Source organism: Penicillium cosmopolitanum (assembly GCF_028827165.1).
Source record: "Penicillium cosmopolitanum strain IBT 29677 chromosome Unknown utg000009l:1.0-9042332.0:1.0-9050551.0, whole genome shotgun sequence".
Classification (NCBI taxonomy): domain Eukaryota; kingdom Fungi; phylum Ascomycota; class Eurotiomycetes; order Eurotiales; family Aspergillaceae; genus Penicillium; species Penicillium cosmopolitanum.
This window is the reverse complement of record NW_026622679.1, coordinates 5,368,518-5,383,476: the sequence shown is the minus strand read 5'-3', so window position 1 is coordinate 5,383,476 and position 14,959 is coordinate 5,368,518. Positions and strand designations below refer to the sequence as shown.

Genomic DNA, 14,959 nt, shown 5'->3' with positions numbered 1-14,959 from the left:
GTCTAACCCACTGGGCGCCAATCCAAAAATAGAAAAAGAAAGGCCCAATGCCATCATAGGAAGGAATGTGTCCAGTCTAGATGAAAATGGAACTATATGTCTGCATGAAGAGCGCGGGAAAAAAGAACAAGTATAACAAATATCCAGGTAGAGATTCTGACTCGACACAGGCAGGGAATCAAAAGACAAAGTAAAACAAATTTCCACCTAGGAGAAGTCGTCCTCCAAATCATCGGCCGCAGACGCATCTACTCCAGGAACACTGCCAGATTCGGGGATCTTTCTGTAGACCCGAGTGATCATAATCTGTCTCCAGTCGTTGAATGGGGCTAGCATGATAGCGAACTGAGAGCGGGTTTCCTTAGAGCCACGGCCCTGAGCACCATCTACCAAACCGTGGAACTGCTTCGCTTGGTCTTGTGTGGGGGTGGAGAGAATGTCGTACATGTAGGAGAGGAACTTGTACTCGTTGGAGCCAACAAAGTGAGGGTACTTATTGGGGTCCTGGTATTTTTCCAGGGCATTGCGCACACCGGGTAGGTCCTAGAGAAGAAATATCGTGAGTAGATGTTCGAGCTTAAAACGACGCAAGATGAGAAAATGTACGTACCATTTCAGCAAACATGCAGAGAATGGCGTTGAAGAAGCCCTGTGTATAATGGCCTGGGTAGGGTCCGTTTGGATCGGAGGCAACTCTGATGAAAGCATCGATGGCATTTTGGTAATCGGCTGCGAGCGCTCCCAATTCTCCAACCTTCTGCCAGTTCTTGTTCGCAAGTCTATAGATGATATCCACGTATTAGTACGACCGGTAATATCGATATAAGGGGTGGTATGGGGTGATCCATACGCTTGAGCATTGTCTTTTTCGAACAGCTTCGCGGCCTTCTGGTATGCCTCCATTGCCTGGCGTTCATCTCCCATAAGCTCTTCGTAGTGCTTGGCGAGAGCTTGCAGTTGTGTAGCAGCGCGGCGGGGGTTCTTTAGCAGGTAAAAGTTGATAGCCTTGTTGAGCACTCGAGCAGCATCCTCGGGGCTGCTCTTGCCGTAGGCCTTGAAGGCATCTTGGAGAGTGTTGGCAGCGTCGAGGGGTTCTTCAATAGGCTTGTTCTCCTCGATCGAAGCTGCCTTTTCGTAGGCCATACCCGCTTCTTTATCTATTCACATCGGGAAATAGCGTGTTAGCTGCGAGGGACGGAGCTTGAAAACGTGGCAAACGCGGGGTGTGGTTTCTCTCACCCATATCCTGGGCCCGGAAGGCATTTCCAGCCTCCTTATAGAGATCGATAGCATTTTCGTATTTTTCTTGACGTCCGCCGAATAGACTCCAGCCACCGCCGGCGCTGGAGAGGGCTTTATCGGCCTAAATGTTTACAGATTGTGAGCGTTGGTCAGGTCTCCCGCGATTTCGTCATTGCCTAGCTCCAAAGTTGGAGAGGTCGGACGAAGGGCAAGGGTAGACTCACCTTTTGCAGAAGAACACGCGGATCGTGAGACATTTTGTAGGTGCTTCACGAGGAAGAAAAGAAGTCGAGAGAAAGGGAGGAATGAGTGGAGGAGGGGAAGGTCGGGGTTGGGTTTATCGTCTCTTGATGGGGAAGAACAACTTGAGATCGGCGGTCCCGCGGCAGGCGGTCAATCGGTCAATCTGCTGCTTCTACTTCTACCTGCTCTACTGTTCTTCCCATTCACCACGTTCACTTCTTGTCAAGGCTGACATGACCACCTGAATCTGGTCGCGCTGGTACCACTCAATCAATAAATCAGCTCAATTTCTCCTTTGCGACCATCATGCACCTTCGTGCAGCGACGCGGTCGCTGGCCCGCAGTCAATGCATGCTGCGCCGCTATTCCTCCAATCCACAGCCTCAAGGCAACAACATCGCGTCGTTACTCTCAGAACCTACCTGGTCTGTTCGCTCTCTCCTTCCAGACTCTGCCTCGCAGTCAAGCGCACCATCAATTTCTCCGAAACAACTTCACCATCTATTGCGACTCTCCGCGCTTCCACCACCAGCTACCCCCGAAGAAGAAAGATCCATGCTTCAGACCCTCGAATCGCAAATACATTTCGTGAAGGAGATGCAGAGTGTCGATACCATAGGCGTTGAGCCCTTACGCAGCATTCGTGACGAGACACTGGCTGCAAATAAGGAGACGAGTATCGGCCTGGACCGTCTAAAGGACGCATTGGCACAAGAACATGTCAGCGGAAGGAGGAAACGAATCCAACGAGTTGAACAAGAGAAAACTGGGAGATCAGAGGACTCAATTTGGGATGGATATGCTCTCCAATCCGCCTCCAAGACAAAGGGGCCATACTTTGTTGTTGAGACGGGCCCAGGCGCAAGTGCAACTAAAGGCACAGGCAAGTCGACATGATAGCTGTGCCATTTTAGCATCTGCTGCGTGTGTTCTGGGGTAGTTATCTACTCCAGATCGTACTATATCTCACAGAAATTACCATGTAAGATAATTTAGAATACCCATTTGAATATTAGCGTCATATAAATACCAACGCCGAACCCTTGTTACAAATATACACAGCTTGAAGGCCTTTTGCCTAACCATCGCAGTCCGATCATTTATGCACTTTATTCTTCTTTCCAAAAACCATGCGACCTTGCCAATGTCGCAGTCGCTTCCCATACATCTGAAGAAATACCATGAAGAACACCGATGCAAACGTGATAGCGGCCTGGATCCCCAGCGCCTTGGCTGGCCCAAGACGTGTGACCCAATCAATTTGAATATAGGTTGCCATAAATCCAGCCCAGTTGCGACTGGCTGTAACCCATGCGCCGACCTCACCCGATCCCTCGGGTAGCAGTCAAGGAGATACGCGTTGATCGCAGTGGTAACGATCATCACACCGACGCATTGCAAGGCGGCGAATACTGCGATGATCATGTAATGCCATTGTCTTTCAAATGCAAATCCCAATACTATGAGGCTGACACAGCAAATTATTGTTGCAGGGTAGGTGATTATCAGACGGGCTTCGGGGTCGAGTCTGCCGGAGTGACGCTTTGAATAGTATCGACCAACTGCGTCGTGGAGGAAGTGGCCGATAAACCAACCAAGTAGAACGCCAACTATGCCGAAAAAGTAGAAGTATCCTGAGGAGGTTTGAAGGTTGTCAGTTTGGTATCCGAACGATCAATATCTTGTTGTGAGGGTGAACGGATCTACATACCGATTTCTCTCGTGGAGAATTTATAGATACTGCTTAACCAGATCCCAATGGTAGTGTTGACTCCAATTACCCAGGCAAAGTTCAAGAAGTAGTATATCAGGATCGTCAAGACTGGGATCTTTGTAACGGCAACGACTGGACGCGCCATACACTGGACAAAGCTTCTTCGCGGAGCTTTGGCATGTTGTATTCCAAACAAGCGAGTGAAGAAATTACCACGAGAGCTCGGAGGTGCCTTTCTATCAAACAAGGTCTCGTCCATAAATAGGATCGAAATCAATCCCACGCCAGATAGGATCGTGCATACCCAGAATGCCCATCGCCAGCTGACATCAGTTACAATGAAACAGGTGATCAGAGGGCCGAGGTAAGGGCTGAGAATGATAGAAAACTCGACGTAATTGATGACCTGTGGGTGCTGATGGAAGAAAAAAAGATCCTTAATCCACATCAAAGCACCTCCTTGGCCTACACTGCAGAAGAACCCGTTGATTATGCGAGCTGCGAGGTATGATCGGAAGCTCGTGGCTGCTGCAGACCACGCACACGTTCCCAGCATGACACATTGAAAGAATAAAATGACAGGCCAACGGCCAAAGTAGCTTGCTAGTGGAACGACGAAAAGCCCGCAAGCTCCAATCGTGAATAAGTTGCCCACCACTGCCCGTTGTACTGTGGCTTGAGCGAGTTGCCATTGCCTTCAATATTTGGTTATTGGGTGTACATAATTTCCGATCGGAGGTGTCGACGACTTACATAGATTGAGGAATGACGGTGATGATGGCTGTTCCTCCGGTATAGTCTGCCAGCAGAGCAATGTAGGCAACAATCGCGATGATGGCCCACTTCTTACCACCGCTCCAGTTTAAAGGATCGTCGGGTGTGTCTAAGGGTTGAGGTATTAGAACGTAACGCCCGTCGGGGCTGGTCTTCAACCTGGCTGCATTATCAGCATAACGACTAGGATCGACGATGTAGCCCTCGAGGGCTTCGGGTTCCTCGTCGATCTCCGTAGTATTGAGATATCCGGGCTGTTTTTCCTGGACCATTTTCGCTTGCGAAGACATTGTAGAAAACTCCGGGGAAAGCAGAAACACAGCAGAAGAAAGGAGGGAAAGGCAAGTCAAAAAAATGCGGAGATCAAATGTCTGTCCCACGAGCCTTACCAGCAGGGGTGAAATGTTGTTGTTACCAGCTTCTTTTACACGCCATGTAACCACTGCATCAAACTAAAGAGGTCGTGCCCGGTCCCGTCGGGCCTCCTACATTACAGTGCCTTTTGGTAGGACATAGTAATATGAAACACCGCATCCAGATTCACAAGCTTATTGCTGATCTATTTCCTGTCTAATTTGGGTGTTGCATTGATAAATCTCCGCCATTGAAAGTACCTACTCGATTCCGACCATCACAAGCGACGCCAAGGATGTTTGAACGAATTCTTCAGGACTTTTGGACAGGGCTCTTCAATTTGATTTGTAGTACTCCGTACGGAAGGAAGCAATCCCGTTATGAAGTACGGAGTCCGTTTACCTATTGCGTCGCATATAAAACAGCTGACGATACCGACTTTGACTCGGGCGAACTAGGGGCCATGTCCGCCTCGCAGGCTGCCTTCCGGGGACGAACCATAGGTCCACCCCCAGCAAATCGCAGACCTGATCCACTGTTCCAGGAGCGCTAAGCATGGCTAGACGGGCTTGACCGGGGCGGGCCGTTGGCTTAATATTTTTGACTTTGGTGGTGGAGCCACAACCAGCGCCATCGGATCCCCGTGTTGCCCCGGTATGAGGTGCTCACAAGGCCACTGTAACACAAGCAGTCCCGCCCTGTTGGATATGTCCGCAAGGATCTGTTGTTGACTAGGATTCGAAATGGATTTAGGGAAAGCTCGAAATCAGTTTCTAAATATGGAAGTGAACAGGCACGATTCGAGAGCCTAGTCATTCACAGGAGAACACTCACCTAATTTTTTTCAAACAGTTTGACTAGCTCGACGTTATTACGATGACAGATGGATCGAGAATCACCTATGGTGGAAATGGGCCCTTGGTCCTCAGGGGTGACCTGGGCAGAGATGGGTTTGGCGCTCATTCTTATCATTCTTCGAGCGAAAACCGCCTCCGTATGTCCGCCAGGCCAACCATCCTCTGGGATATTTGGGTTAAGATGGGATTTTGTCTGGGTAATAATGGCGTTCGTATGTGGTGTCCTCCTTATTCCTCATATTCATTAACTACAGGGCATCGGAACTAATTATGATAGGCCGTCGCCCTAGCGGTTCAAAGCAGCATCACCGTGAGCGTTCGATATGGACTTGGGAATCATCAGGACTTGCTTTTAAAAAATGACCTTGTCAAAGCAAATCTCTGGAGCTGGGTTGCCCAAGTTCTTGCCATTCTTGATCTAGTTATCGCTCGGATAGCCGTCATTGCCTTCTTACTCGCCCTTCAAGGAAGAACAATGTACAAGAGCAGATATCTCCTGTATTTTGTGGGCACAATCCAGGCACTGATCAATATTATCGAGATTGTGCTGATATTTAAGCAATGCACGCCGGTGGAAAAGTTGTGGGATTTTGATATTCCAGGGACATGCGACCAAGTGGTGATTTGTTCCCAGGTCGGGTTTGCGCAAGGCAGTATGTGATAATCCTCGACCAGGACTCAGGATAAATACTGACACAGATAGGCATTGGAGCAGCTTCTGACTTTTTTCTGGCATTTTATCCAATTATTATTATTGGAAGACTTCAACTAATGAAGCTTTCGACGAAGATCGGGCTTTGTCTACTTATGGGAGGTGGACTGATGTAAGATGCGCAGTTCAACGTGGGAATTCGGACTTTGCTGAACACTTCATTCACAGTGCAGGAATTGCCGGCATTAATAAGACCATTGCGATCTCATCCATTACCCAAGCCGATGATCTGACATATGCCATCGCCAGACTCGACACCTGGACTTTGACTGAGATGTGGTTTATCATCATATTTGGATCTATACCTGTCCTTCGACCAATTTTCATTCGATTTACACAAGACATCAAAATGGCAACAGGAAATTATTCAAAGAGCAAGGTAAATAGTCATGCGTATGTAAGGGAAAGTCGAAGCCAACGGGAGTCTTGGATACAATTGAACGATGATCCTCAAGCCAACTTTACCTATGAATCCGCGGTTACAAGCGCATCACACAATACAGACAATATACCAAGAGGAGCCAGTGAGCCCACTGGGAGGCATATACTGGTTACAAAGGATACGAGTGTGGTCTCACAGAGATTGTGAAATGGCGGATAGCTCTTTTTAGCTATAGAACGGGCAACTCAAGATTGTTGTTTATTTGTACGAATTCTCGCCCAATAATAAGCGCGGGAATACATTCGAAATCGAATTTTAAAATGTGTTTGGATTGATTAAAACGCATAATTACCTTTTGGCTTGAATTCGATATCTCTATTCCATCCAAATTGGTAAATAGTATTGGTGGAGGAAAAGCAGATTGCAGGCCAAAGCTAATGGCACCCTAAGCAACGCCCACGCGCAGAATATCGAATGGCGTAGATCAAGGAGTGTTTCATATAAGCATTAGCTTGTGACTATCTAACAGAGAGACTATTGACGCGGTAGTATTGATTGCGGAGTTAATTTTGTATTAATACCAGAACACGCTCGTTTCTAGTGTCTCTTAATCCTTGGAGATGCATGAAACCGTCACTTGCTAACTTTATTAGGTCGTGATGCTGGAGGTCATATGTGTCAGAGAAGTACTCAAATATACGGCGAGGACTGGAAACATTCTACTGCCCGGAAAGAATTTCTCTCACAAATGCGTGATTGAATGACAAGACTTGCTCAACATTTTGTCGCCATTGATCTAGCAAGGAATCATATTGGCCGAGATAGAAACTATCCGAGTCCACTGGTTAATTCTATGTACACTGAAGATGAGTTCACTAATTGGTCGGCTTTCGCCGATAAAAAATTACTATTTTGAACTGGATTCGAATCGACTGGCCGGGTATCGCCCCGCGGTCACCATGGGATGCGATCCTTTGGAAGGAGACCGTTAATAGACCAATAGCTACCCCGTCTATTCCAGTTCCGTCCTTAATTAAATTCACGAGCTTTTAACGATAAATTCCCTGTTACTCATTCGGAACCACCCTTTTTCCCTTCCTTGTCATACCTACTGCCCATTTTCCTAATGTCGGTCTCAGAAGCGCTTGCACGAGTTCAGAAGCTTGCTGCGGCCGAGGAAGCGGGCGATAAAGATGCACACGCCGGTCTCCTTGAGGCAATTCGTGAGCTGCAGTTAGCTGCCGAAACGCCGCTGGAGACAACATCACGATTCAATTTCCAAGCGAGTGAAATCTTCTAATGAGGCTTCGGAATTGGAGAGTTCAAGTCACTAATTACTACCTTACTCGCCAGATCATGCAAAACATATCTATTCGTGTCGCGATTGAAAACCGATTTCTTCATGTTATTGTCGAAAGGAATGGCCAATCTATATCTGCTGGCGAAATTGCCAAGGAAACGTCGTCCGATATTCTTTTGACAGGTGGGCAAAAGACCCAGAGGAGGAAAGAGGAGAGAAAGAATACTGAGATATATCTTATTAGTCCGTGTTATGCGTGTCCTGACCGCTATTGGACTATGCGATGAAGTCGGCAATGAGCGATATGCTGCGAATGATAAAACACGATTCAAGATTCTTCCGGGGTCAATTGCAGCTGAGAAGCACCAGTAAGCCAGGGCAATAAAGGGAAGATCAATTTGCCAACTAATACCTTTGCCAGCTTTGACCTAGATTTCGGAATGGTGAGGCATCGAAATCAGACTCATGTCAAGGTGCATAGAATATTAACAACAAACAGGGCGGCAAACTTGTGGAATACATGCGCGGCCCAGGTATCCAGCAATTCGCGGACGAGCCCGATGCTATCACGCTTTTCAAGTACGCCCATGGCACGGACGTAATTTTTGGCCTCCTAGAGAAAAATGCGGAACAGAAGAAAGCATTCGATGACTATATGGCTGCGCGTCGTATTGACGATATGCCTCAATGGTTTGAAATCTACCCTGCAGCAGAGAAGCTCCAAGATCTCCATCCAGGACCTAATGATACACTCATGGTTGACGTCGGGGGTGGGCCTGGTCAGGAACTTGCAAGATTCAAGGAGCGATATCCCGAGATACCGGGACGACTTGTTCTCCAAGATTTGCCCTTGACTCTCGAACGTATTAAAAAGATTCCCGGTGGGATTGAGACAATGGAGTATGATTTCTTTACTCCCCAGCCTGTGAAAGGTATGCTTCTGTCATTTACCCTGAAATTATTTACCAATTTAAAGTGTAACTAACTAACTTCATTGGGCCTCAGGGGCTCGGCTTTATTTCCTTCGCGACGTCTTGCACAACTGGTCTGATGCCAAAAGCGCCCAAATTCTATCCCGAATAGTCGAGGTCATGGACCCTGAATCTTCAACACTGTTGATTGATGATTATGTGCTTCCTGATACTGGTGCTGAGCTCCGGGCTGCAGAAATGGATATTCTCATGTGGCTTCACACTGCGGGACTGGAGAGAACCGTGTCCCAGTGGAAGAATCTCTTTGATACGGTCGGTCTAGATCTCGTGCAGATTTGGAGTTCTAGCCGTGGAAACGAGTCAGTTCTTGAAGCTAGAGTACGTCGTTCGTAATATTTCATGAAGGGAATTGAATCATTTTATAGATGATGAATGATCAGAGGCGGACAGAGACAATGCTGGCGTTCAGCTATCTTCGCTACATAGTTATATATCAACAGCCGTTACAAAAATTCTCAAGGGTCTTTATGCACTTCTTCTTGTTCAAGTTTGTGAGTAATCAACGGGATGATAAGCCCCGGTACAGCTGTCGTGTAGTTAACTGGCGCATGTAGGCCCCTAAGGCAACAATTTGAACCTTGGAAGCTAGTACTAACAATGTGTACTAGTAAGTAGTAGACACTTCTTGTGTTGTATACTGTCTAACCTTTCACATTATCATTTCTTGTATAAAAACTTGACAACATTCTCTTGAATGCATTCGGAGATAAGTTCTGCCTGAGGCCAAAAAGAGCCTCGGCCCCCAGCCAAGCCAAGATTCAAGAACCATCGCCCCTCCTCCTCTCGACACTCCCCCAATCCTTGCGACCGCCGAGGAAAATAACCAAAAAAAACGAAACTATTGATAAGAAATTGGATCTCTATGTTTTCAAAACACCATGTTCAAAAATCTAAAAGAGAAACATGGGGGCTTGTTCGAGTCAAAGAAACCGGAGGACTCCAAGAGCAATGACGGCCAGGATCTGACGTCAATCCTCGACCGGTCGCAACGTGCCGACCTCACCGTGTTGGTCGCTGAAATTGCTGAATCAATGCGCGTTGGTCTTCTAGAGGTCTTTGAGAACCCTCAAAAGGTATCTCGAAATGATACTCCCCCAAGTCGAACCCCGGTTTACGAGGACAGTGATGAATCCGCGCCGTCACTACCTCCGAGACCTCAGGATACGTCACCTTCGGACAAGGCAGTGAAGCGAAAACCAGCCCCATCCCCTGAAAAGGCTGCATTCCCACCCCGCGCTCGAGAGGCAGCACTGTCTCAATTCGAAGACTGGAGAGATGCTGTATTGCTGCGGATTGGCGAAGTCGTCAACAAGGATGCTGAGAATGAACAACAGCGACAGAGCAACCCAATCCCGGAAGAGTCGGAAAGTCTTCAATTGAACGAAGATTCGAAAAGGAAAGAGAAATTGCGCGAGATCTACCATCCCATAGAAACACCTTTGCTTCATCTTCCGAAGTCGACCAGATTACTTATTTTACATTCACTTCTCTTGTTGTTACTCAGTCTGAAGCATTATAGCGCCCATTCCCGGGTTCTACTACTCCATGTCGCATCAAGTCTGGAGATTGACGTCGATATCCTCAACGAAGATGAGGTCAAGGTTGCTCGGGGCCTTCTCGACACTGCTTTGGCCCTTGCTTCAGAGCCAGACACTAAAACACAAGCCAAGAAACCCGACAATTCTCGAAAATGGAAGGTCGGGATTGCCTCGGTTGCAGGTGCTGCTCTTATAGGCATAACTGGTGGCCTTGCTGCGCCCTTGGTAGCCGCTGGACTTGGAACAGTCATGGGTGGACTGGGGCTTGGCGCGACTGCGGCTGCTGGTTATCTGGGTGCCCTGGCTGGCAGCGGTGTGGTTGTCGGCGGTCTTTTTGGTGCCTATGGTGGGCGCATGACTGGTCGCATGATGGACAACTACGCGCGTGAAGTGGACGACTTTGCTTTCATTCCGATTCGAGGATCCCGGAAGCGGACGGAGAAGGAAACAGAATCTGCGAAACAGGATCATCGACTTAGGGTTACCATTGGAGTCACCGGATGGTTGAAAGAAGAAGAAAACTTTGTTGTCCCCTGGCGAGTGATTGGCGCCAACTCTGAAGTGTTTGCGCTACGCTGGGAGACGCAGCCCTTGTTGAAACTTGGGAATGCGATCTCTGCGCTTGTCACCAGTGCAGCATGGTCTGTTGCTGGGCGAGAAGTCCTGGCCCGCACTGTCTTCTCGACCATCATGAGTGCCGTAATGCTTCCTCTTGGCCTGTTGAAGGTTGCTGGCATTGTTGACAACCCATTCAGCGTTGCCAAATCCCGGTCCGATAAAGCGGGCGAAGTCCTAGCGGATGCCTTGATTGATAAAGTGCAAGGCGAGCGACCTGTCACTTTGATCGGATACTCTTTAGGATCACGTTTGATTTTCTCTTGTCTCCAAAGTTTGGCAAAAAGAGGCGCGTATGGCTTGGTTGAGAATGTCATCTTAATGGGTTCTCCAACCCCATCAAATGGTGAGCATTGGCGCCGCATTCGCAGCGTCGTGAGTGGCCGAGTTGTCAATGCTTTCTCGGAAAATGATAATGTACTCGCCTTCCTTTATCGAACGAGCAGTCTTCAGCTTGGGGTTGCCGGGCTACAGCCTGTCGAAAACGTACCAGGCGTTGAGAACATTGACGTCAGCGATATAATCAGCGGTCATCTCCGATATCAATTCCTGCTCGGAAAGATCATTTCCTCAATTGGACTCCAAGATCTTGATATGCGCGAGATTAAACGCGAGGAGGCTGCTCTGGCAACAGAGGATGAGAAACTGGAACAGGAAAGAACCCAAAATGAGCGCGAGGCGGGTGTGAAAGACCGCAATTCATCGAATGCCAACGAGACCCTCAATAGCCAGGACGGATTCGGAGAAGAGACGCGAATGAAAGACCAGGTCGAGAGCAAAACTGAAGAACATATGACGAATCACCGAATCCAAATGATGGACCTGGACGATGCGGATTATTCTTCTCCGCAAGTTGATCAGGCTGGAAAGCATTCTGCTCTGTAAGGAAGCACCGATGTTCGTATATGTTCAATCATCGTGATGAGAATGCTTCTGAGCCTTGGTGTAAAATGTTAAAAGGCGCCAGAGCAAGAAATAAAATTAAGTACTATCTGCCGCAATACTAAGCTCTTTGCCAGACCCAAATCCGAGGCACCTTGAACAGAAATCTCAATATGCCATACAAAGTAGAAAACCCCTGACAGCTGCAATGCAACACAATCACACAGTCGCTCCAGTAGGGGCATCTACAGAGTCTGCTGCTTCTGCATGGGCGTCAATTTTCTTAAAATTGTTGAAGGGGCTGATGCAGAAAGCGATTCCCGCCGCAGCAATCGAAATAGTATAAGCGACCTTGAGACCTGTCATATAAGCAGGCATAATAGCAGTCATTTGGTCAGCTGTAAAGACGTCTTGAAGCTCACTCGCACCAGTTGAGACCACCAAGGCCGAGTTGATGCTTGGTGCGGTTGAGGCAAGTTTGATGATAATCTGGTTGACGAAAGCAGCTTGTGCTGCAGCCACGAAAATCGCACCCCCAACAGTTTGGAAAACTGAGGAACGAGGGATATCAGCAGGTTTCCACAGATAATCCCGGAATAGTGGAAAAAATACTCACAGACGATAATACCCGTCACAGTTGCAATATCACTGGGAGCCACTGCACCATGCACCGCATTGATAGGAACCTGGTAGGCCAATCCCCATCCAAGACCGCCGATAATTTGGTATCCAATCCACTTGCCTGTGCTGGTACCAGTATCAAGCGAGTATAATAACCCTGAGCCGATGGTTGCAAAGGCCCCACCGACAACCATGAGAGGAGCAGTATGACCAGTTTTGGTGATGCTGCCACCGGAGACAATGATAGCCAACGACATCGAGACAATCAAAGGAAGATTTCGTACACCGGACATGGTAGGACTAACGTTCTGAATGCTTTGGAAGTAGTATGGTAGGTAATAAACAATGATAAAGTACGAACCTGCGAAAAGGAATGCGTAGATCGAATTCACAAGGATGAGGCGGTTCAACATCAATCGGGGCGGAAAAGCGGCCCGTTCTCCTTGGAACCATTCCCACGCCACAAAGGCAACTATCATGAAAGGGAAGCCAACAAGAAGACCGATCACTGTGCTTGAGCTCCATGCCATCGTCTGCCCACCAAACTGCAGTGGCAGGATGTATGAGATGATGGTGCAGATTAGAAGGATCGTCCCGATAGGATCTATCTGTAGGAGCTTCTCCTTTGACTTAGCTTTGGTTGTCAAAGCGCTTTCAGGTGTATGGAAGATGAGAATAATGGAAGTGGCTGCAAGGCCTCCTACGGGCAGATTGATGTAAAAGCCTAGATGAAAAAAGAAGATAATCAGCGAAGTCCAGTGTCTAGCGAAGAACAACTACTTTATTTGATCAAATGAGCAGCAGGAGTACCCACACCACCTCCAGGTTACTTTATCAGCGAATGCACCACCAACAAGGGGGCCAACAACCGATGCTATACCGTAAGACATGCCAATGATGCCGGTGAAGAGTGGGCGCCTTTTCGGACTGGCAATGAAAGTGATGATAATGAAGACTCCACTTCCAATACCGGCTGCGCCGATTCCAGCAATTGCACGACCGATAATCAATGCCAGTGAATTCGGAGCCACACCACAAATCAAGCTTCCAAGCTCAAAAATGAAAACCGCAACCAGGAACGAGATTTTCAATGGGAAATATTTGTATATCTTTCCCCAGGTTGACTGGAAACCCCCAGTAGTCATCAAGAAAGCCGAACCATACCAACTGGCATCATCTAGGCTGTGGAACTTATCGGTGATCTTTGGTATAGCCGTCGCTACAATAGTCTATTTAATTTTTCAACATTAGCTGTATTCAATAATGATGGCACTTTGAGGAGACGCTCTTCTCCTCGTTTAGGCATTTGGGAACATACCATATCGAGGGCAACCAAGAATATGCTCATGCCAAGAGCCACGACAATTATGAGTAGCTTGAGACCATGAGGATACTGAGCCGCGTCATCCCCATCCGATGGTTTATAATCTAAATTATTCGGCGGGTGAGAACTCTCCTGCCCAATTTGAGCATTGTGACTCTCGGGCTCTAAATTGGGCGCAGAAGCAGTCTTAGTTATTGATGAATGCACACTTGATTGTACGTTCTGGCGCTCCTTTTCGAGGTCGAATGTTGAACTCATTTTCGCTAACCAGTCAATGATTTCCGAGAGATAATGTTGGTGACACAGCGGGGCAAAATGAAGTAAGTAATAATGAATTTTCATACAGATGAGCCTTTTAAAAACTTGCTCATTATTTCGAAAAGCATGTATTACAAATGTTGCCTAACTTGAGAATGTCCCCTGCGGAGTTTCTTCTGGACGTTTGTCCGGACGGAGGAACGAATGAGTAAACAGACTGGCCCGCCGCCGCATTTTTCGGCGGCTGACGCTACTTCTAAGTTGCGAGTCATTTTTCGTATCATTTCCGAAGTCGAAACCATCATCCGCTATGTATCTCACCAAAAATTTCAGTTACAATAGTGTAAATGGGAAGGAACCTTCGTCCGCCGGATGTTGCATATCGGCGGTCGAATGATATCCGCTGAGTCATCTTCTCCAAGGTTTCTCCGCCGGCGGTCCAATCTGTTGCTTGTTGACCTTCCATCGTCTTTTACGGCCTTCACACCCAAAATACCGCGACTGACCGACGGATGGACTGGAATTATTCTTGAAAATGGATATGGAATACCGCACACCTGCCAAATCAGAGGCGAAGCGGAGGAAGATCCGCAAAGGGACTAAGAGTTGCTGGGAGTGCAAAAAGCGCAAGATGAAATGTGTATATGCAGACTCCAGCTCTCCAAGCGATGCTGAAGCCATCTGTATAGGCTGCCAGCAGCGAGGGTCCAAATGTGTCAGTCAGGAGTTTGAATTTGTTGGTGGTAGAGAGAATGCAGGAAACGTCGAGAGCAAAGGCCGACAGCACGCCAAGAGTAAAGATAAACATCGTGTTGCGAGGGTTGAGGCCTTGGTTGAGCAGCTAATCAAGAAAGTGGACAGTCATGGGGGATTCGGAGTATCCACAACTGGCGAAATACCTACACCAGGTAGTAGCCATGGAATCCCCACTGCTTCGGCGTCAATAGACCAAGAACCTTCTTCACGTTTCTTGCCTTCTGATGTAAGCGTTTCTTCTCGAATTTCAATTTATAATGAAACATTCACTTACTATCATTTCATCAGGATCACGGCCCAGTTGAATCTGAGGGGAGATATGAAAAACTATGTCGAAGATTGCACGGATCCTTGCCCTCGCGACAAGTGATCGAAATGATATGCAATGCCCGCGG

At 47.7% G+C, this 14,959-nt stretch overlaps 6 protein-coding genes across 6 annotated transcripts; 3 read left to right on the top strand and 3 right to left on the bottom strand.

Annotated features, from left to right (window-relative positions):
- Positions 1-207: 207 nt before the first annotated feature.
- sec17 (alpha-soluble NSF attachment protein SEC17) lies at positions 208-1,499 on the bottom strand (the record flags this gene model as incomplete). The annotated part of the gene is made up of 5 exons (XM_056634725.1): positions 208-543; positions 611-779; positions 851-1,157; positions 1,240-1,363; positions 1,467-1,499. The coding sequence occupies 5 exons, from the start codon at positions 1,497-1,499 to the stop codon at positions 208-210; spliced, it is 969 nt and encodes a 322-aa protein (XP_056485345.1).
- Positions 1,500-1,791: 292 nt separating this feature from the next.
- On the top strand, positions 1,792-2,382 carry N7509_010087 (uncharacterized protein; the record flags this gene model as incomplete). Its single annotated transcript, XM_056634724.1, has 1 exon — positions 1,792-2,382. The coding sequence occupies one exon, from the start codon at positions 1,792-1,794 to the stop codon at positions 2,380-2,382; it is 591 nt and encodes a 196-aa protein (XP_056485344.1).
- An 806-nt stretch (positions 2,383-3,188) lies between these two features.
- Positions 3,189-4,245, bottom strand: N7509_010086 (putative MFS transporter; the record flags this gene model as incomplete). Its single annotated transcript, XM_056634723.1, has 2 exons — positions 3,189-3,894; positions 3,953-4,245. The coding sequence occupies 2 exons, from the start codon at positions 4,243-4,245 to the stop codon at positions 3,189-3,191; spliced, it is 999 nt and encodes a 332-aa protein (XP_056485343.1).
- Positions 4,246-7,634: 3,389 nt separating this feature from the next.
- N7509_010085 (uncharacterized protein) lies at positions 7,635-8,903 on the top strand (the record flags this gene model as incomplete). The annotated part of the gene is made up of 5 exons (XM_056634722.1): positions 7,635-7,761; positions 7,823-7,946; positions 8,000-8,021; positions 8,078-8,510; positions 8,584-8,903. The coding sequence occupies 5 exons, from the start codon at positions 7,635-7,637 to the stop codon at positions 8,901-8,903; spliced, it is 1,026 nt and encodes a 341-aa protein (XP_056485342.1).
- A 545-nt stretch (positions 8,904-9,448) lies between these two features.
- Positions 9,449-11,608, top strand: N7509_010084 (DUF726 domain protein; the record flags this gene model as incomplete). The annotated part of the gene is made up of 1 exon (XM_056634721.1): positions 9,449-11,608. The coding sequence occupies one exon, from the start codon at positions 9,449-9,451 to the stop codon at positions 11,606-11,608; it is 2,160 nt and encodes a 719-aa protein (XP_056485341.1).
- Positions 11,609-11,824: 216 nt separating this feature from the next.
- N7509_010083 (MDR family MFS transporter) lies at positions 11,825-13,808 on the bottom strand (the record flags this gene model as incomplete). Its single annotated transcript, XM_056634720.1, has 5 exons — positions 11,825-12,156; positions 12,222-12,950; positions 13,041-13,455; positions 13,545-13,714; positions 13,760-13,808. The coding sequence occupies 5 exons, from the start codon at positions 13,806-13,808 to the stop codon at positions 11,825-11,827; spliced, it is 1,695 nt and encodes a 564-aa protein (XP_056485340.1).
- Between the last annotated feature and the right edge of the window lie 1,151 nt (positions 13,809-14,959).